Source organism: Protopterus annectens, chromosome 1.part0 (genome assembly GCF_019279795.1).
Source record: "Protopterus annectens isolate FY-2018-M chromosome 1.part0, PAN1.0, whole genome shotgun sequence".
NCBI lineage: Eukaryota > Metazoa > Chordata > Ceratodontiformes > Protopteridae > Protopterus > Protopterus annectens.
In genome coordinates, this window is record NC_056725.1 from 539,685,939 (window position 1) to 539,708,478 (window position 22,540).

At 44.3% G+C, this 22,540-nt stretch overlaps 1 protein-coding gene across 3 annotated transcripts in view; it reads left to right on the top strand.

Annotated features, from left to right (window-relative positions):
• Positions 1-22,540, top strand: part of XPO1 (exportin 1) — a 1,770,162-nt gene that overhangs the window by 1,448,340 nt on the left and 299,282 nt on the right. For all 3 annotated transcript variants that reach the window (XM_044061196.1, XM_044061203.1, XM_044061211.1), the window contains exon 17: positions 5,620-5,803. In XM_044061196.1, the coding sequence (XP_043917131.1) occupies positions 5,620-5,803 (184 nt within the window). The remainder of the gene's footprint in view (positions 1-5,619; positions 5,804-22,540) is intronic.

Here is a 22,540-nt window from a genome sequence, read left to right on the forward strand (position 1 = left end):
GATGTTCATCGTGTTACACTGCTGCAGTCATTACACTTGGGATATCCTGCAGTCAGGCGGTTCCCCAGTTGGCCTGAGTTCCAAAGTCTTGGTCCGGCGTCGGTTGCTGTCGCCTCCTCCCTGACGTTGGTGCGACAGGGGTATATAAGATGCAGCCAACGCCATTTTCTTCAGTCTGTCTTGTCACGCGGTGCCCGAAGCAGAAGCAGTTCGCAAGTGCCGGTCGGCAGACTCCTGAGATTTTCATTCCGAATCCAGAACCGAAGTCTTCTACAAAGCTAAGTACCTCGTTGGGGAAACTTTTTCTTGCCTCAGACCGATGTCAGTAAACGTTAATAACTGTATTTCTTGTGGGAAGCAAATACCTCATAAGGATTTCCAATCCTATTGTATTCCATGCCTAGGTCGAGACCACGACGTCACTGGTTGTCGGTTTTGTGCTAGGTTTAACAAGCGGACTATTAAACATTGGTTTGATTTTGCCTGACATTATTTTGGCAGAAAATTCAATTACACCATGCCGTCGGAGATTCCGACAACCGGAATACATAAAAAACACAAAGACAAGGACAGGCATCCGAGGCCCAAAACTGACGACGAGGCCTCTTCTAGGCCGGTCACTGGTTCTCTGGTTTTCAGCGAGGCGCCTACGCAGCCCCTGACGACCGCTTCCACAGACCGCCTCCGACTCCCACATGGAGCTGGCTGGGCCTTCAGACGTTCTAGGTTTTCAGCCTACCAAAATTAACCCTTCAGAGTGAACCGAAGTAGCTGAGCAATCCACTGCCTCAGAGGGTGTTTTCAGACCTACCCAGTTAACCATTAAACCCTCTGCTAAGTCTAAGGCCCCCTTAAAAACAAAGAAACAAATACAGCATTCTCCAGGGCAGGCTTCCATGCCTAAGAAACAAATGCTGAAAATGGCCGAAGACCTAATCACCCTGATCAGGGGGGTCCCATCCCCCTCCTGATAAAAGGCCCAGACAGGATGCAGACTATGAATCTTCCGACCAGGTGTCCATTTCTTCAGATTCGTCCTCAGACCTAGGATATTCTTTACCCCCTTATGAGAATTCTGATGCTGAGGAATCAATTCCATCAGCCTCTCCGCCTGAGGACTATTCCTTTGGGGGGAGACCTTACATACCATGAGGGAGCATTTCCATTGGGAAGGCCAGGATTACTCAGAATCCAAGAAAAGGCTCAGAGACTTCCTTTTATTGCCTCAACACAGACCCCTTGCTATTCCGCCAGTGTTAGATATTGTGGATGATGTGTACACTGAATCCAGCTTAAACCCTGACTCCTTACCTCCAGCCCCAGTTAAACCTGATAGATATTACAGAGTCCCTGACTCTCACAAATATCTGTATAAAAGCCCTGTTGCTGACCCTGAAACTATTTTTCAGGGACCCAAAGGGATTAAGGCCTCATCAGCAAAAACCCAGTTCCCTCTGACAGATTCCAGAGCATTGGACAGATGGGGAAAGAAAGTTTATACGTCTGCAACTTTAGCAATGAGAGCCTTAAATTGCCAGTTTCACATGCTAAAATATCAGCAATTTTTGATGTCTCAGTTGAAACAAAAGATGCTTCCAGATTCAGATCCTCCTAATTTTAAAGAAATGCAGGATTTATTGCATTCAGCTGAACAAGTGGGAAAACATACTTTGCAATGTGGGTTTGATTCCTTAGAGGCCTCTTGTAGAGCAGCAGTTACAGGCTCTGTCATTAGAAGGCATGCTTGGTTAAAAAGAACATACTTTACCAGATCATGTTAAGGCAAAGTTATTGGATGCACCTTTGCAGCGGGATGTGTTGTTTGGAGTTAAGGCAGAGGAGGTATTAAAGAAGATGGAGGATAAGGCAAAATCTATGCAAACGGTGAAGGATTTCTTACAGGTTCAGCCTCCTCGTTTTAACAGAAATTGGCCAACAAAGAATTGGTCCTTTCCAGTCACAGACAGACCTCAAAGGGGCAGATACAGACGTCCAAGAGGTAGAGGTCAAGCACAAGGTCCTTACAGGACTCGACAATGGGGTACACCAGGCCAGAAAGAAGGGGAAGACAGGCCACAACCTTATAAAAAGCAGCCTCAATGACTTCCCACTACAGCTGCCAAACAGCTCTCTCTTGGCAGCCCCCTTAGGAGGAAAACTGGCGCTTTTCTATCACAATTAGCATTGCATCACCAAAAACAAATGGGTTCTCAACATTGTATCTCAAGGTTACAGGTCCCACTTTCGCACTCTGCCAAGATTAAAAGGAATGCCAAATCTGCCACCAAATCAATGGGCAGAGGCTCAAAAACAACTTACAGCACTCATGGACATGAGAGCTATTCAAAAGGTACCACCACAGGAGCAAGGACAAGCATTTTACTCAAGACCCTTTCTTGTTCCTAGAAAGAACAAAGCCTGGAGACCCATTCTGGATCTTTCTTCTCTAAACACTTACCTGTATGTTCCGAAATTCAAAATGTTGACACTACAGCAGCTTCTTCCCATGCTGGGCAAGAAAGCTTGGCTCGTGACTTTGGACCTCAAGGAGGCATGCCTGCATGTCCCTATCAGACAAAACTGCAGAAGATACCTCCGATTTCTAGCTGGTTCAATGCACTATCAATTCTCTGCACTGCCCTTTGGCTTATCTACTGCGCCCATGGTCTTCAGAAAATGCCTGGCACAAGTAATTGCATTTTGCAAGCAAAAAGGAATTCAAATTTATCCATACCTCGACAACTGCCTGATTCAAGCAGAGAGCAAGGACATTCTTCTAAAGCATCTGGCGTTCGTAAAAAAGATTTTAAGTTGCCTGGGGTACACAGTAAATGAAAAGAAATCAAAACTAGTGCCCTCACAACAGATAATATTCCTGGGTGCCAGCTTGAACACAATGGCCCAGATGGCTTAACTCACGCCAGACAAGCAAGGACAACTGACTCGATACTTTCAATTGATGGCAACAAAAACCCAACTCCCTGCAAGAAAAATTCTGCAGGCCTTGGGTTACATGGCATCTTGCATACTACTAATTCCATATGCCAGACTGCATATGAGGAAACTACAATGGTACCTAAAGAGTGTATGGTCTCAACATTGTCAAAGTTTGGAAACAGTTATACCACTTATTCCTTGCCTTCAACAGGAGTTTCGATGGTGGGCTCAAGCTTGTCACCTCAACAAGGGACAGTCTTTTACTCAACCCACAGCCAGGCAAACACTGACAACAGATGCATCGGATTACGCCTGGGGAGCACACATGGCAGGAAAATGTATTCAGGGTGAGAGGCCCATAGAGCAAAGGCATCTTCACATCAATCAAAAAGAGATGCTAGCTGTACAAAATGCACTTATAGCTTTCAAGGATCTGCTGCATCCAGGACAACTACTACTAAAGACAGACAACACCACAGTTATGTGGTACATAAACAAGCAAGGTGGCACACACTCCTACCCCCTCTGCAGACAAGCCATGACCTTGTGGAACACAGCTCTAGACTACCAAGTTCATCTGCAAGCACAATTCCTGCCAGGAGAGAAAAACACACTGGCAGACGACCTAAGCAGAAACATCATGGATCCCCACGAATGGGAATTGAATCCGCAAATATTCAGAATGATAACACAAAAATGGTGGAGCCTGGACATAGATCTGTTTACATCCCCAATGAACTGCCACAAGCATGGAAAGTGGATGCCCTCTCATTCAGCTGGAAAAACCTGCAAGTATACGCTTTCCCTCCTTTACCTCTCCTTCCAAAGGTACTCATAAAAGCCAGGCAAGAAGAGCCAAAGATGATCCTGATTGCACCAGACTGGCCACGCCAGCACTGATACCGAATCTTAAAGAACTTAGCACAAGAACCACCCTGGATTTTGCCTCAAATCCCACATTTGCTGACACAACACAACAATCAGATACTTCACAGCCAGCTAAATACCTTAAACCTAGCTGCATGGAAAATTCCTTAGTCAAGCAAGCAATGCCTCTCTCCAAAGCTGTTATGGATATCATTCTGGAGGCCAGAAGGCCTAGCACCAGGAAAGCCTACTCTGATAAATGGAAGAGATTCTGTGCCTGGAACCAGGCGCACAGCCTTGACGCTCTTGTCCAAAACATTCCTCAGATACCTCAATATTTAACTGAGATGCTGGACAAGGGCCTCTCCTTCTCATCCATCATGATCCACGCCTCAGCCATTTCTGCTCATTACAACACAGATCAACCAATTTTTTTCTAAACCTTTGCTCAAACAGTTCCTCAGAGGGGCTTAAAAACATAAGACCGCCCCGTAGAGCACCTACCTCAACTTTGTTTTGGAAAAATTAACTTTACCTCCTTTTGAGCCAGCTCACACAGCAGAATTAAAATACATCTCTTGAAAAACTGCTCTGTTACTGGCAATAACATCAGCACGAAGACTTTCAGAATTACAGGCACTAATGGCAGTGGAACCTTTCCTCATTTTCCACCAGGACAGGTTGTCTTTAATAACTAACCCTACTTTTATGCCAAAGGTGGTATCAAGTGTGGCTCTAAACCAAACTATTCACTTGCCAACTTTCTATCCAAAACCACAGAACAAAGGGGAGAGACTACTACATTCTTTGGACATTCACTGGCAGTTACTCTTCTACTTGGACAAAACCAAAGCTTTCAGAAAATCTGACCAATTATTGGTAGCATATGCTGCAGGAGCACAGGGGAAAGCCATTTCAAAACAAACTATCTCAAAATGGATAGGACATTGTATATGTTTCTGCTATACTCACCATGGGAAACTTGTAGCTAGCAGCATTAGATCTCACTCCACCAGGGCAACAGCCACTTCAACTGCCTACCTCAGAGGAGTACCTACCAAGGATATTTTGTAAGCAGCAACATGGAGTTCTGTGCATACCTTCACCAAGCATTACCATTTGCCTTTATACTCCAAATCCAGAGCTGGCTTCGCCACTGCTGTGCTGCAGGGCTTTATAGCCACCCCCTAATGCCTTATAGAACCAGCCTCCCTACCTCAGCTTTGGGATTCCAACCAAGTGTAATGACTGCAGCAGTGCAACACGATGAACATAGTACAGTTTTGTACCTACCATAAATGTAGATGTTCGAGTGTAAACACTGCTGCAGTCCAGGTTACCCTCCCTCCTTCCCCTCTTACTTGCTGGTATGTACCTATGCCTTCTACCCTTTACTACCTTTGGGGAGTATTTGCTGGTAACTGGAAGTTGTTGTTTGCGATTTGAATTGCCTACCTATTTGGGGGCACCTGACGTTTGGGGCAAGAAAAACTGAAGAAAACGGCGTCGGCTGCATCTTATATACCCCTGTCGCACTGACGTCAGGGAGGAGGAAACAGCAACCTACGCCGGACCAAGACTTTGGAACTCAGGCCGACTGGGAAACCGCCTGACGGCAGGATAACCCAAGTGTAATGACTGCAGCAGTGTTTACTCTTGAACATCTACATTTATGGTAGGTACAAAACTGTACTTTCACATTCATGTGATTTAATACCTTCTATAAATTTATGCTAGTGAGCTGCATATAAAGTTTTTTCCTGGTTTGCATTTTCATCAGGTGTATAAATTATTGATATTTTGATATGTTTACAGAATGTTGACATTCTAAAGGACCCAGAAACTGTAAAACAGCTTGGCAGCATCCTTAAGACAAATGTACGTGCTTGCAAAGCAGTTGGGCATCCTTTTGTGATCCAACTTGGGAGAATTTACTTAGATATGTTGAATGTCTACAAGTGCCTTAGTGAAAACATATCTGCAGCTATTCAAACAAATGGTAAGGATCTTCATATATAAAATTATTTTATGCTTTTGATGTGTAACCAGTTGTTTATGAAGCAGTTAATAGCATTCAAAGTTAAAACTATTAAAACTGAAGCTTTCTTGGTTTCCTGTACAAACCTCAGATTGGTTGCAGTTGTTCATTTCGTGAGATCCCTCACCCGGCAGTATGAAACAGATTTTTGGTAATGCATTTAATTCCTTCCACTTGTTATTTTCAAGATGTTATGCAAGCATAAGGTTTTTCTCTCTGGTACTTTTTCTATGTTGCACATTCCTTTTTTAGTAGGAGGATTTTTATAAATAGTGTACTATGTGAGGTTTAATAATACTTTTGTGTATGTTTCCTTTTCAGATGGCTAAAAGACACTGTGGTTAATCCTGAGCCATTTGTTATGTATTTTGTTGACCAAGATGGCCCTATTGGAGGAGAGTGGTTCCTCAAGGATGAGGAGGTGAAGGGGGTCACTTAAAAAATGTAATGTAACAGTAGATCAGTAGCATGTTAAATCTGCAGATCACGAAGTTGAACCCAAAAGGATAATAATGATTTACAAAGGTCATGAACATTCTTTTCAGATGTTCTTCGTGTTTGTCATTACATTTGGGTAATCTGCTGGCAGGCTGCCCTCAGTCAGCCTGAATTCCAAAGTCTTGGGTCCTGCGTCTGTTGCTGTCTTCTCTTCCATGATGTCAGGTCGTCAGGGGTATAAAACATGCAGCCGATGCCATTTTCTTTAGTCTTTATTGCCGCACGGTGCCTGAAGCAGAAGCATTTTGCAAGTGCCGGTCGGCCGACTACTGAAATATTCGCGTTTGAGTTACAGAACCGAAGTCTAAAATAAAGCTAAGTACCCCGTTGGGGAAACTTTTTTCTTGCTTTTTACCGATGTCAGAAAAAGTTAATAATTGAATTACTCGTGGGAAGCAAATACCTCATAAGGATTTCCATTTATACTGTATTCCTTGCCTAGGCCCTGACCACAATGTGCCTGGCTGTCGGTTTTGTGCTAGATTTAACCAATGCACTATTAAGCGTCGCTATATTTTTGCATCTAAGTATTTTGGAAACCGATTTAACTACCCAGAGATGTCGTCGGATAGCAGTCCGACTACCGGAGTACATAAAAAACACAAAGAAAAGGTCAGAGAAAGGCAGTCGAGATCCAAAACAGACGACGAAGCTTCTCCTAAGCCAGTCGCCGGTACTCAGTGAGGCGCTTTCGCAGCCCCTGATACCCGCTACCTTCGAGTCGCAGGTCTCTACCGACTCCCATGTGGAGTCAGGCATGCTGCAAGATGCTCAAGGTATTGGACCGACAGATGCATCTCCCTCAGATGGTTCCGGAACCGCTGAGCAGGCACCAGCTTCTGAGGGTGTATTCAGACTTCAACATTTTTACATCAAACCGACGAAAGCTGCAAAACCAAAGGCAAAGACACCTTCTAAAGCTAAAAAAACGACACCTGAGCCACGTGCACAGGCCTCTATGCCTAAAAAATAGATTATCAAAATAGCTGAAGACCTTATTACTTTGATCAGGGGTACCCATCCCCCCCCCTCCTGATAAGAGGCCTAGCTAGGCAAGACACTGACTATGAATTTTCAGATCAGGTTTCTATTCTGATTCCTCTTCTGATCAGGAATTATCTTTACCTCCCTATGAGGATTCTGATGCTGAGGAGTCTATTCCATCTGCATCTCCTCCGGAGGATTATTCATTTGGAGAAACCATGCATACTTTGAGGGAGCATTTTCACTGGGAGAGTCAAGACTTCTCAGAATCAAAAAAGAGGCTCAGGGATTTCCTCCTCCTCCCTCAGCACTAGCCTTTAGCCATTCCCCCTGTGTTAGACATTGTGGGTGATGTTTTTTCAGACTCAAGCCTGACCCCTGACTCCTTACCTCCGGCGCCTAGTAAGTCTGACAGGTATTGCAGGGTCCCTGACTCTCATAAATCTTTATATAGAAACCCTGCTGCTGATCCTGAAACTATTTCACAGGGTCCTAAGGCCTCAACAGCAAAAAACCCTACCCCCTCTGACAGAGATTCCAGGGCGCTGGGGAGATGGGGAAAAAAGGTTTATACTTCTGCAACCTTGGCAATCAGAGCCTTAAACTGTCAATTTCATATGCTTAAGTACCAACATGTTCTGGGATTGCTGAATCAGAAAATGATGTTGATTTCAGAACGTGCAGAAAATAAGGATTTGCAGGAATTATTGCATGCAGCTGAACAAGTTGGAAAGCATACTTTGCAATGTGGTTTTGATTCTTTAGAGGCCTCCTGCAGAGCCACAGTTACTGAATCTGTGATTAGGAGGCATGCCTGGTTAAAGGAACAGAATTTGCCTGATCATGTAAAAGCTAAATTACTAGATGCACCTTTACAGCATGATTCTCTGTTTGGTATTAAGGCAGAAGAGGTTTTAAAGAAAATGGAAGACAAAGCTAAGTCCTTGAAAACTGTTAAAGATTTCTTACAAGTGCAGCCACCTAGATTCAGTAGACACTGGCCTACAAAAAATTGGTCCTTTCCTGTGTCAGACAGAGCTCAAAGGGGCAAATCCAGACACCCTAAGGGTTCCTGGTACCAGGCTCAAGACTCATACAGGTCAAAGCAATGGGGCGCATCCACCTCCAAATCTGGAGGAGATAAAGCGCAAACTTACAGAAAGCAATCCCAATGACTTCCCTCTGCCTACACCAAGCACTTATCTTTTGGCAGCACCCATAAGGGGAAAATTAGCACTTTTTGCTCAAAATTGGCAGTTAATAACCCAGGACAAGTGGGTACTGAACATCGTATCACAGGGATACAGATTCCATTTCCACACTCTGCCAATGACAAATGGTTGGCCAGACCTGACAAAAAACCAATGGACAGAGGCACAGAAACAGGTTACGTCCCTCATGGATATGGGGGCCATTCAGATGGTACCAGAACAGGAAAAAGGACAAGGTTTTTACTCAAGACTGTTCTTGGTACCCAGAAAGGACAAGGCCTGGCGGCCAGTACTGGATTTATCGATTTTGAACACATACCTGGACATTCCAAAATTCAAAATGCTCAGTTTGCAACAGCTTCTGCCCATGCTGGGCAAGAATGCTTGGCTGGAGACTTTAGACTTAAAAGAGGCATACCTGCATGTCCCAATAAGACAGTCGTGCAGAAGATACCTCAGATTTAAGGCTGGCTTACTACATTACCAATTCTCTGCACTGCCCATTGGCTTATCTACTGCGCCCAGGGTCTTTACAAAGTGCCTGGCACCAGTAATTTCATTTTGCAGACAAAGATGTATTCAAATTTATCCTTACTTGGACAACTGTCCCATTCAAGCAGAGAACAAGGACACTCTTCTACGACACCTGGCTTTTGTGAAAAGGCTTCTAGCTTGCCTAGGGTACACAATAAACGAAAAGAAATCACATCTGATGCCCTCTCAAAAGATAACATTCCTGGGTGCAAGGTTGCATACAACTGCCCAGATGGCTTACCTCACGCTAGACAAACAAAGGCAACAAAAACCCAGTCTTCTGCAAGACAAATTCTGCAGGCTCTGGGCTTCATGGCATCCTGCATCCTACTAATTCCATATGCAATACTACATATGAGGAAACTTCAATGGTACCTAAAAACTTTATGGAGTCAGCATTCACACAGTCTGGAAACAATGATTCCTTTCATCCCCTGCCTGCAACAGGAGCTTCTATGGTGGGCAAAGGCCTGTCACCAAAACATGGGACGGCCCTTCACTCTACCCCCTGCCAGCCAAACCTTAACAACAGACGCATCAGATTATGCCTGGGGGGCCCACATGGCAGGAAGATGCATTCAGGGCATATGGGCACCAAATCAAATGCATCTACAGATCAACCAGAAAGAGATGCTAGCCGTTCAAAATGCCCTAACAGCATTCAAGGACTTGCTTCTTCTAGGACAACTACTGATAAAGACGGACAACACCACAGTCATGTGGTATATAAACAAGCAAGGGGGCACACACTCATACCCGCTTTGCAGATTAGCCATGGCACTGTGGGACACAGCTTTGACCTTCCAGATAAATCTTCAGGCTCAATTCCTGCCAGGAAAACAGAACACTCTGGTAGACGATTTAAGCAGAAATCTTATGGATCCTCACGAGTGGAAACTAAATCCACAAGTATTCAGCATGATAGCAGAGAAATGGGGGAGCCCAGACATAGATCTATTTGCCTCTCCTCAAAATTATCAACTGAAAAGATTCTGCACAAGGACTTATCACAGACAAGCATGGAAAGTGGGCGCCCTTTCTTTCAGTTGGAAAAACCTGTCAGTTTGTGCCTTTCCTCCTCTGCCTCTTCTACCCAAGGTCCTCCTAAAAGTCAGACAAGAGAAGCCAAAGATGATATTAATTGCCCCGGACTGGCCCCGCCAATACTGGTACCCATTCCTAAGGAGCTTGTCTCAATACCCAGCTTGGACCTTGCCTCAAAGACCACAACTACTGTCCCAGCAAAACAATCATATCCTGCACAATTAACTACAGACTCTGAACCTGGCAGCATGGCTAATCATGTAATCATACCAACGACACCTCTCAGTAAAGCTGTGATGGATGTCATTTTGGAAGCCAGAAGGCCTAGTACTCAAAAATCGTATGCTGACAAATGGAAGAGATTTTGTGCTTGGAATCGAGCACAAGGAACTGATACAGCAGAACCACGTATTCCTCAGATATTACAATACTTAACTGAGATGCTTGACAAAGGCCTATCTTTCGCATCAATCAAAATCCATGCCTCTGCCATTTCGGCTCATTACAATACAGAGCCACCAATCTTTTCTTATCCCTTACTAAAGCAGTATCTTAGAGGAGCCAAAAACCTAAGGCCCCCTAGAAGATCACCATTACCTGCATGGGACCTCAATTATGTGTTGGAAAAGCTCACCCTGCCACCATTTGAACCAGCCGCTACCGCTTATATAAAGTTCTTATCATGGAAGACAGCCCTGCTACTAGCGATTACTTCAGCAAGAAGGGATTCAGAGCTGCAGGCCGTCATGGCTGTAGAGCCTTTTGTCATATTTTACCCAGACAGGGTGTCTCTGAGGACAAATCCTACTTTTATACCTAAGGTGGTTTCCAGTGTGTTTCTTAACCAAACAATTCATCTGCCAACTTTTTATCCAAATCCGCAGAACAAAGGGGAGAGAATTCTGCATTTCTTGGACGTACACAGACAGCTAAGATTCTACTTGAGCAGGACAAAAGCTCTAAGAAAAACTGAGCAATTACTAGTGTCATATGCTGCAAGGTCAGAAGGAAAGGCTATCTCAAAGCAGACAATTTCAAAGTGGATAAGCCACTGCATCCGTTTCTGCTACTCGCACCATGGTAAACCTGTGCCCAAGGGCATTAGGTCTCATTCCACCAGAGCTGCAGCTACTTCGGCAGCCTTTCTCAGAGGGGTACCAACCAAAGACATTCTAGAGGCAGCTACTTGGAGTTCTGTTCACACCTTTACAAAGCATTACCATTTGCCTCTCTACTCTAAGTCTAGGGCAGGCTTTGTCACTGCAGTGCTGCAGGGCCTTATAGCCGCACCTAATGCTGTTTAGCTCCAGCCTCCCAACCATAGCTTTGGGATTCTACCCAAATGTAATGACTACAACAGTGAAACACGAAGAACATAGTACAGTTGTGTACACTTATCATAAATGTAGATGTTCGAGTGTATTCATTGTTGCAGTCCAGGTTACCCTCCCGCCATCCCCCTGTCATTCTACAGTTTATCTTTCCTTCTCTATCTTCTACAACCTATGTGGTGTATTTGCATGTGTGTATATATATATAGATATAGATATATATATATATATATATATATATATATATATATATATATATAGATATATCTATATATATATATAAATACTGCTACCTTTTTGGGGGCACCTGACATCGGGGGCAAGAAAAACTAAAGAAAATGGCATTGGCTGCATGTTTTATACCCCTGATGACTTAGGAATTCAGGCCGACTGAGGGAAACCTGCCAGCAGATTACCCAAATGTAATAACTGCAACAGTGAATACACTCGAACATCTACATTTATGGTAAGTGTACACAACTGTACTTTTTATAAATTAGCTAACAGGTGCAGAAGTGTAACTGATATTGGTATAGCATGAGAAATTAGATTGCAATATAATTCTGGTTGACTGTGATTTACCAAAATATATACAGTATGTGGTTTTGCTGCCTTCACGGTTTTTAAAACGATGAAAAAAGTCTATTTCAGTCTAAACTACATTCTCGTATTAAAATACATTCCTCTTGATCAGTAGTTTCCCTAATTAATTTACTCTCACTCAGTAGGACCAGTTAGCCAGCAAAACTTCTGCCAGCCTCACTTTGGCTACTAGCTGTACCACAGCACATAATAGTTTCATAGAACAGTACTAGGCTAACTGCCCTTGTGAGCTATTTTAAGCCTAGCCAATTATCTCTTGTGAGACTCAAACCCTGTACCTTGTGTTTGTAAGGCAAACACCTTAACCATAAACAAAGCATACACCCAATTTAAAGCCACATTTTTAGGTTTTCCATCATACTTTCCACAGGAATAAACATCATACTAATAAGCCACCTCAAAACCAGACCTGTAACCACCACCCCCTCAAAAAAAAAAAATACACTTGTCAGTAACTGGTTGTCTAGAAAATTCATTACAGCCTTTATCTTATCTTAGTTTACCTTCTATCTTCATGCATATTTGGTAAGTTCAAAATCCTGTCAAACTGAATATCCTTTGAATACAGACCCTAGAAATACACTGTCATTGTGGGAGACTGCGGCCTAGTCAAACCCCTCATACTAAACTACCTTAATGACAGTAATTTCACCAAGCTAAAAATCCACCAAGACCCAACAGGTTAATAGTCATCCTTAACCTCATTACCAACATTCCCAATAACATGAAATACATTTCCATCCTTCCGTCTATACATGACCGCTGTTCCATCTCCTTTTACTTTATCCTTTCCACCAATAAACTTCCTTTCCAAACTAAGTACCTTTAAACCCAGCCTCCTGAAAATATTACAGCATCACATCAAGAACCCTGAAAAATAAACTGGACACCTGTCATCACCCCCCGCACACACACACACACACACAAATTAAAAAAAAGCAGAACTCTCACATATGCAAGTGTTAACAGAATAAATGCTTTCCTAAAATTATAAGACTTGAACAAAATCTTTGCATTACTAAATAGTTAAAATTAATTTAAAGTTAGAGATGCTTCTTGGAGATGTTTTAAATTAGTCACTTCAGAAGAAGAAAAACAAAAATTAATCACTTTAAGGAACCTAGCCAAATAAGCAACTCAAAGACACAGAGCTTCTTACCTGCAAACATACAAAATAAACATTCAGAATAATGATAATAATTTTTTGTTTAATTTATCATTCAAGTCACTGGAAATGCTTTCCATTAAACCCCATTTATTAAGATTCTGTACTTTGCTCCTCAGGGTGTCTGCTCACCAGAGCAGACTACATACTCGATGTTCATCGTGTTTCACTGTTGCAGTCATTACACTTGTGTTATCCTGTTGGCAGGCTACCCGCAGTCGGCCTGAATTCAAAAGTCCTGGTCCGGCGTCGGTTGCTGTCACCTCATGTTCATCGTGCATACAGCTGCAGTCATAACAGATGGGTTCTCCTGCCGTCAGGCAGGTCCTCGGTCGGCCGAATTCCAAAGTCTAGGTCCGGCGTCGGTTGTCGTCGCTTCTTCCCTGGCGTCAGTGCGACAGGGGTATAAAAGAACCAGCCGACGCCATTTTCTTCAGTCTTTCTTGCCGCGCGGTGCCCGAAGCAGAAGCAGTTCGCAAGTGCCGGTCGGCCAGCTCCTGAAATTACGAAAATTTTGCAACCGAAGTCTTCTTGAAAGCTAAGTACCCCGTTGGGGAAACTTTTCTTGCCTCAGACCGATGTCAGACAAAGTTAATAATTGTATTTCATGTGGGAAGCAAATACCGCTTAAGGATTTCCATTCCCTCTGTATTCCTTGTTTAGGCCCAGACCACGACGTCTCGGTTTGTCGCTTTTGTGCTACATTCAACAAACGCACCATTAAGCGTCGGGCGGAGTTCGCCCGGCATTATTTTGGAAAAACATTTAACTATATTATGTCGTCGGGTACTCCGACTCCAGTTTTGTCTAAAAAGCGCAAAGATAAGGACTGACACACGAGGTCCGCGGCCTCTACCGACACCACGCCAAAGCCGACTACACGTGGTCCGGTTCTCAGCGAGGCGCCTACGCAGCCCCTGACTACCGACGGCACTTCATTGGCGGTGTCTCCTGTGCCCGAGGTCGCAGGCTCCTCGGCCCACACCCCGACTACAGATACCAAAGCCACTCTTGGCGGTGAATCTCAAAATGTGGACAGGTCTACCTCCTCTCAATGTGTCTTCAGACCTTCATCTACTTTTTCCATCAAGGCTTTCACTAAGTCTAAAGCAGCCATGCATTCCAAGAGACAAGCTACACAGGGCCCATCTCCAGGCCCCATGCCTAAAAAACAGATGCTTAAAATGGCTGAGGATTTAATTACTCTTATCAGGGGTTCTCAACCCCCCCTGGACAAAAGGCCCAGAGTGGAGGAAGAATCCCCCTCCTCTGATCAGGGCTCCATTATTTCAGAGCACTCTGATGATCAGGAACATTCTTACTCCCCTTTTGAAGACACTGATGCAGAGAAGTCCATTCCCTCTGTTTCCCCCCCAGAGGATTACTCATTTGGGGAAACTTTGCATACCTTAAGGGAACACTTCCACTGGGAAGGCCAAGATTATTCGGATTCCAAGAAAAAAGGCTTAGGGAATTTCTCTTGCTACCTCAGCACAGGCCTCTGGCTATACCTCCTGTCTTGGACATATTAGATGATGTGTACTCGGAGGCCTGCCTTAACCCGGATTCTCTACCTCCAGCCCCAGTCAAGCCTGACAGGTACTACAGGGTTCCTGACTCACACCAATTTCTATACAAAAGCCATGCTGCTGACCCAGAAACAATCTCACAGGGCCCCAAGGGAATTAAGGCCTCCACTGCTAAAAATCCATTACCTTCCGAGAGAGATTCCAGATCCTTAAAAGGTGGGGGAAAAAGGTATATACCTCGGCTACCTTAACCATGAGGGCATTAAACTGTCAGTTCCATATGCTTAAGTACCAACAGTTTTTCTTATCACAATTGAAAAGTAAAATGTCACAACCTGAACAACCAGACTTGAAGGAGTTGCAGGATTTGATGCATAGTGCAGAACAAGTGGGTAAACATACCTTACAATGTGGTTTTGATGCTCTAGAGGCCTCATGTAGAGCTGCTGTTACAGGATCAGTCATACGTAGACATGCCTGGCTCAAGGAACAAACCTTGCCAGATCATGTCAAAGCTAAATTACTAGATGCCCCTCTACAAAAGGATGTATTATTTGGTACTAATGCTGAGGAGGTATTAAGGAAAACGGAGGAAAAGGCTAAATCAATGCAAACTGTGAAAGATTTTCTACAGGTACAACCCCCGCGTTTCAGTAGAAATTGGCCTTCCAAAAATTGGTCCTTTCCAGCCACGGACAGACCCCAAAGAGGTAGATACAGGCGCCCGAGGGGCAGAGGGCAATCCCAAGGATCGTTTAGAGCCAGACAATGGCAAGCTCCTACACAAAGAGGTGGTGAGGATAACTCGCAACCTTTCAGAAAGCAAGCCCAATGACTTTCCCCTTTGCATGCCAAGCAAGACTCAAATGGCAGCACCCTTAGGCGGAAAACTGGCATTATTTTCAAAAAATTGGCATATTGTCACAAAAGACAAATGGATCCTGGACATTATAAACAGAGGCTACAGATTCCATTTTCACACCCTTCCAAAAATGAGAGGCATGCCAAACCTGCCACACAATCAAAAGGCAGAGGCACAAAGACAAATTGCAGATCTCATAGACATGAAAGCTATTCAAGAGGTGCCTACGCACGAACAAGGTCAAGGTTTTTATTCCAGACTATTCCTGGTACCAAGGAAGGGAAAAGATTGGAGACCTATTTTGGACCTATCCATCCTAAACACATTTCTACTCGTACCAAAATTCAAGATGCTCACTCTACAGCAGCTTCTTCCCATGCTGGGCAAGGAGTCTTGGCTGGTAACATTGGACCTCAAGGAGGCATACCTGCATGTCCCAATCAGACAAAATTGCAGAAGATACCTCAGATTTCTTGCAGGTTCAACCCATTATCAATTCTCTGCATTGCCCTTTGGCTTATCTGCTGCGCCCAGAGTATTCACGAAATGCCTGGCATCAGTAATTGCCTACTGCAGACTTCAAGGGATACAAATATACCCTTATTTGGACGACTGCCTGATCCAAGCGGACAGCAAACACATTCTTCTGAAACATCTGGCTTATGTAATAATGTTGTTGAATTCTCTGGGATACACAGTCAACAAAGAGAAATCAAGGCTAATACCCTCTCGGAAAATAATTTTCCTGGGTGCCAACTTGGACACAAACACCCAGATGGCCTACCTCACGCCAGAGAAGCAGGGGCAACTAACTCAATACTTCAGAGCACTAGCAAATTGCACCAGGCTGACGGCAAGGAAAATCCTGCAGGCTCTGGGATTCATGGCATCTTGCATTTTACTAATCCCATGTGCAAAGCTGCATATGAGGAAACTTCAATGGTACCTGAAAAACCTATGGTCTCAACACAGCCACAGTTTGGAAACAATAATACCACTAATTCCATGTCTTCAAAAGTAATTTCTGTGGTGGGCTCAAGCATGCCAAGCAAACACAGGTCTCCCATTCACCAAGCCTCAAGCAAATCAAGTCATCACAACAGACGCCTCGGACTACGCCTGGGGGGCGTACATGACAGATCGGTGCATTCAGGGCAAATGGTCCCAAAAAGAAAAGCACCTTCACATCAATCAAAAGGAAATGCTAGCAGTAATAAATGCTATTACAGCTTTCAAAGACCTTCTGCAACCAGGTCAACTATTGATAAGAACGGACAACACAACAGTAATGTGGTACATAAACAAACAGGGAGGAACACATTCATACCCCCTATGCAGACTGGCCATGTCACTTTGGAACATGGCCATGGATTTACAAATCGAACTACAGGCACAGTACTTTCCAGGCAAAGAAAACACGCTGGCAGACAACCTAAGCAGAAATATGACAGATCCACACGAATGGAAGTTGCATCCTCAAGTTTTTACAGAGATAATCCAAGCACGGGGAAGGCCAGACATAGATCTCTTTGCCTCCCACAGAAATCACCAATTGACAAAATTCTGCTCAAGGATTTTCCATCCAAAGGCCTGGAAAGTGGACGCTCTCTCTTTCAGTTGGACATCAATGACAGTTTATGCCTTCCCACCTCTTCCTCTGCTGCCCAAAGTTCTATTGAAAACCAGAGCAGACAGACCAAAGATGATTCTCATTGCTCCAGACTGGCCAAGACAACACTGGTAGCCACTCCTGAGGAGCCTGACGCATTCCCCACCATGGACCCTGCCTCTAATGCTTCTTCTCCTGACTCAGCACAGCTTCAAAACTCTTCACAGTCAGCTAAAAACGCTCAATCTAGCCGCATGGAAGATTCCTTAGCATCACAACAGACCCTACTCTCCAAGGAGGTGCAGGATGTCATTTTGGAGGCCAGAAGACAGTCTACTAGAAAAGCTTACTACGCAAAATGGAAACGGTTTTGTGTCTGGAATGAGAAAAAGGGCTAGGATCCTGGAAAACTGAATTTACCTCAGATATTACAGTATCTAGCTGAGCTGCTAAGCAGTGGACTTTCATTCTCCTCCATCAAAATCCATGCCTCAGCCATTTCTGCAGAATACAACACTGATCCACCCTTATTCTCTCACCCCCTCTTAAGACAGTTCCTCAGAGGGGCTAAGAATCTAAAACCCCCAAGGAAACAACCAATACCTGCTTGGGATCTCAATTTCATTCTGGAAAAACTGACCTTGCCTCCTTTTGAGCCAGCTGCCTCATCAGATTTGCAATATTTGTCCTGGAAAACAGCTTTCCTTCTGGCTATTACCTCAGCTCGTAGAGTTTCAGAACTACAAGCTCTCATGGCTGTGCAGCCTTTTATCATCTTCCATCAGGACAGAGTTTCCTTACGAACCAACCCGTCCTTTATGCCAAAAGTGGTATCCAGGGTAGCTTTGAATCAGGCCATACACTTGCCTACCTTTTACCCTAATCCTCAAAACAAAGGGGAGAGATTACTACATTCCTTGGACATCCACAGACAGCTGCGTTATTATTTGGACAGAACAAAGCCTTTCAGAAAATCAGAACAGCTCTTTGTGTCCTATGCAATAGGAGCTCAAAACAGCTCTTTGTGTCCTATGCAATAGGAGCTCAAGGAAAGCCAATTTCCAAACAGACAATCTCAAAATGGATAGCCCACTGCATATGCTTTTGCTATTCTTTTCATGGCAAAACTGTACCTTCAGGCATCAGATCTCACTCCACAAGGGCCACGGCTACTTCTGCAGCCTTTCTCAGAGGAGTTCCTACCAAAGATATTTTAGAAGCAGCCACTTGGAGTTCTGTGCATACCTTCTCCAAGCACTACCAACTTCCTCTATACTCCAAATCTAGAGCGGGCTTTGCCACTGCAGTCTTGCAGGGCATTGTGGCTCCCCCTAGTTCCACCTAGTGCCTACCACCCCTTTCTTAGCTTTGGGATTCTACCCATCTGTTATGACTGCAGCTGTATGCACGATGAACATAGTACAGTTTTGTACCTACCATAAATGTAGATGTTCGAGTGCTAATACAGCTGCAGTCCAGGTTTCCCTCCCTCCTATTGGCTAACATATCCTCATGCAACCAGATTGGGGTATTCATTCATGATGTATTTGCTTGCACTACTGTATTTTGATTATATGGCATTGCTTTATTACACAAATTTATGTATTGCCTTCCTTCTGGGGGCACCTGACATCTGGGGCAAGAAAAACTGAAGAAAATGGCGTCGGCTGGTTCTTTTATACCCCTGTCGCACTGACATCAGGGAAGAAGAGACGACAACCGACGCCGGACCTAGACTTTGGAATTCGGCCGACCGAGGACCCGCCTGACGGCAGGAGAACCCATCTGTTATGACTGCAGCTATATTAGCACTCGAACATCTACATTTATGGTAGGTACAAAACTGTACTTTCCCTGACGTCAGTGCGCCAGGGGCATAAAAGATGCAGCCGACGCCATTTTCTTCAGTCTTTCTTGCCGCGCGGTGCCCACAGCAAAAGCAGTTCGCAAGTGCCGGTCGGCCGACTCCTGAGATTTTCAAAACCGAATTTCAGATCTGAAGTCTTCATTAAAGCTAAGTACCTCGTTGGGGAATTTTTTTCTTGCTCCAGACCGATGTCAGAAAAAGTTAACAGTTGTATTTCTTGTGGGAAGCAAATACCTCAATAATTTTCATTCTTACTGTATTCCTTGCCTAGGCCCTGACCACAACGTTGCTAGCTGTCGGTTTTGTGCTAGATTTAACCAATGCACTATTAAGCGTCGGTACGATGTTGCCTTTCATTACTTTGGCCGAAGATTTAATTATATAATGCCGTCAGAACAGCCGAAGACCAGAGTTTATAAAAAGCGCAAAGAAAAGGAAAAGGACAGGCATCCGAGGTCCAAAACAGACGAGGCTTCCGCTAGTCCAGTCGCCGGTTCTCAGTGAGGCGCTTTCGCAGCCCCTGACACCCGCTACCTCAGAGCCACAGGCCGCTTCCATCTCCCACGTGGAGCCGACTAGGCCTCTGGATACTCAAGGTATTGGACTCTCGGAAACTATTACCTCAGATGGGTCCGGAGCCGCTGAGCAGGCATTGGCTTCTGAGGGTGTTTTCAGACCTACACAGTTATATGTAAAGCCAACCTCAGCTTCAAAGGCAAGGACTAAAGCAGCTCTAAAGACAAAGAAACAAGTACAGCATTCTCCTGCACAGACTTCCATGCCTAAAAAAATATGCTTAAAATTGCCGAAGACCTAATTACTTTGATCAGGGGTTCCCATCCCCCTCCTGATGAGGCCTAGGCAAGAGACAGAATATGAATCTTCAGATCAGGTTTCCATTTCCTCTGACTCCTCTTCTGAACAGGGATACTCCCTTCCTCCGTATGAGGATTCTGATGCTGGAAGAGTCTATTCCTTCAGCCTCTCTTCCTGAGGATTATTATTTTGGGGAAACCCTTCATACCATTAGGGAGCACTTTCACTGGGAGAGCCAAGATTACTCAGAATCTAAGAAAAGGCTCAGATATTTTCTTTTACTACCTCAGCACAGACCTCTTGCTATTCCACCTGTTCTAGACATAGTAGATGATGTATTTTCAGAGTCCAGCCTGTCTCCTGACACTCTACCCCCTACACCAGATTCCCACAAATTTCTATATAAAAACCCTGCTGTTGACCCAGAAACTATATCTCAGGGTCCCAAGGGGGTCAAGGCTTCCAATGTGAAAAACCCTGTCCCCTCTGATAGGGATTCTAGGGCACTGGACAGATGGGAGGGAGTTTACACTTCTGCTACCTTGGCTGTAAGGGCTTTAAATTGTCAGTTTCATATGCTTAAATATCAGCAGTATTTAGTGTCACTGCTAAAACAGAAAATGTTGACAAATTCTGAATGTCCAGATAACAAGGAAATGCAGGATTTATTGCACGCAGCTGAGCAAGTGGGAAAGCATACTTTGCAATGTGGTTTTGATTCACTGGAGGCCTCTTGCAGGGCCGCTGTTACGGGTACTGTCATTAGAAGGCATGCTTGGTTAAAGGAACAAAATCTGCCTGATCATGTTAAAACAAAATTATTGGATGCTCCTTTACAGCATGATACTTTGGTGTTAAGGCAGAAGAGGTGTTGAAGAAAATGGAGGATAAAGCAAATTCTATGCAGACAGTTAAGGATTTCTTACAGGTACAACCACACAGATTTAGCAGGAACTGGCCATCAAAGAATTGGTCCTTTCCAATGTCAGACAGGCCACAAAGAGGCAGATACAGACGCCCTAGAGGCAGATCCCAGCCCCAAGGCTTATACAGGCCTAAACAATGGGGTGCTTCTACCTCCAAAAGTGGAGAAGACAAATCACCGCCATATAGAAAACAGTCCCAATGACTTTCCTCTGCCAATACCAAGCACTTATCTTTTGGCAGCCCCCTTAGGGGGAAAACTAGCACTTTTTTCACAAAATTGGCATATAATCACCCAGGACAAATGGGTCTTGAATATAGTGTCCCAGGGCTACAGGTTCCACTTTCACACCCTACCAAAGGCAAAAGATATGCCAAACCTGCCACAAAATCAATGGGCAGAGGCACAAAAGCAAGTTACATCCCTCGTGGACATGAGGGCCATTTAGCTAGTACCACAGCAAAAGCAGGGACAAGGATTTTACTCGACTATTCCTGGTACCCAGAACGGACAAAACCTGGAGACCAATACTGGACCTGTCTATTTTAAACTCTTTTCTGGACGTTCCAAAATTCAAAATGTTGACGCTGCAGCAGCTTCTGCCCATGCTGGGCAAGAAGGCTTGACTTATAACTTTGGACCTAAAAGAGGCATACCTGCGTGTCCCATTCAGACAGTCTTGCAGACGATACCTCAGATTCATAGCTGGCTCAATGCACTACCAATTCTCTGCACTGCCCTTTGGCTTATCTATTGCGCCCAGGGTCTTCACAAAATGCCTGGCACCAGTAATTGCTTTCTGCAGACAAAGGGGAATTCAAATATACCCATACTTGGACGATTGCCTTATTCAAGCAGAGAACAAAGACATTCTACTGAGGCATCTGGCGTTTGTAAAAAGATTACTAATTTGCCTAGGGTACACGGTAAACGAAAAGAAATCAAAACTAGTACCCTCTCAAGAGATAATATTCCTGGGTGCAAGCTTAAATACAGCTGCCCAGATGGCTTATCTCACGCCAGACAAAGGCAACTGACTTCTTACTTCGAAATGTTGGCACAAAGACCCAGTTATCTGCAAGAAAAATTCTGCAGGCTTTGGGCTTCATGGCATCCTGCATTCTACTAATTCCATATGCAAGACTGCATATGAGGAAATCAAGAAAATCTACACTTTAGCTACTCTACACTTTAGCTACTCTACACTTTAGGGCTTTGAACTGCCAGACTCCTATGACCAAGTATTCCCTGGAACTTGTCTCATCTCTCAAAAATTGTTTCTGACATGGCTGATTCAGATAACAAGGCCTTGGCATCTTCCCTAATTGCTGCATCCTCCCAGGTGGCCCATCACTAAATACAGTGCCGCTATAGTGCTGTTGAGGTTACTTCCAAGGCTGCTGCCTCTACCACACTGTTGAGAAAGTGTGCGTGTTTAAGGCTTCAACCTCTACCTGAGGACAATCAGCATAATTTAGCAGGGCTTCGACTGATCTGTTCAGATCACTGCAGGAATAGGAGCTAAAAGTACTCAAGTACATCCTAGTATCATCATTCCTCAAGTTCCACAGGAACTACCTTTCCAAACAGGTATTCATCTGCAGGCAAACCTGGCTCTCCCAAGCAAAGTCCTCCAAGGGGAGCAAGAAAGCTCATCACTTTTCAGTTCCCTCCTCTTCCCACCGGCATAAGCAACCATTTCCTCACAGAGCAGGATGTT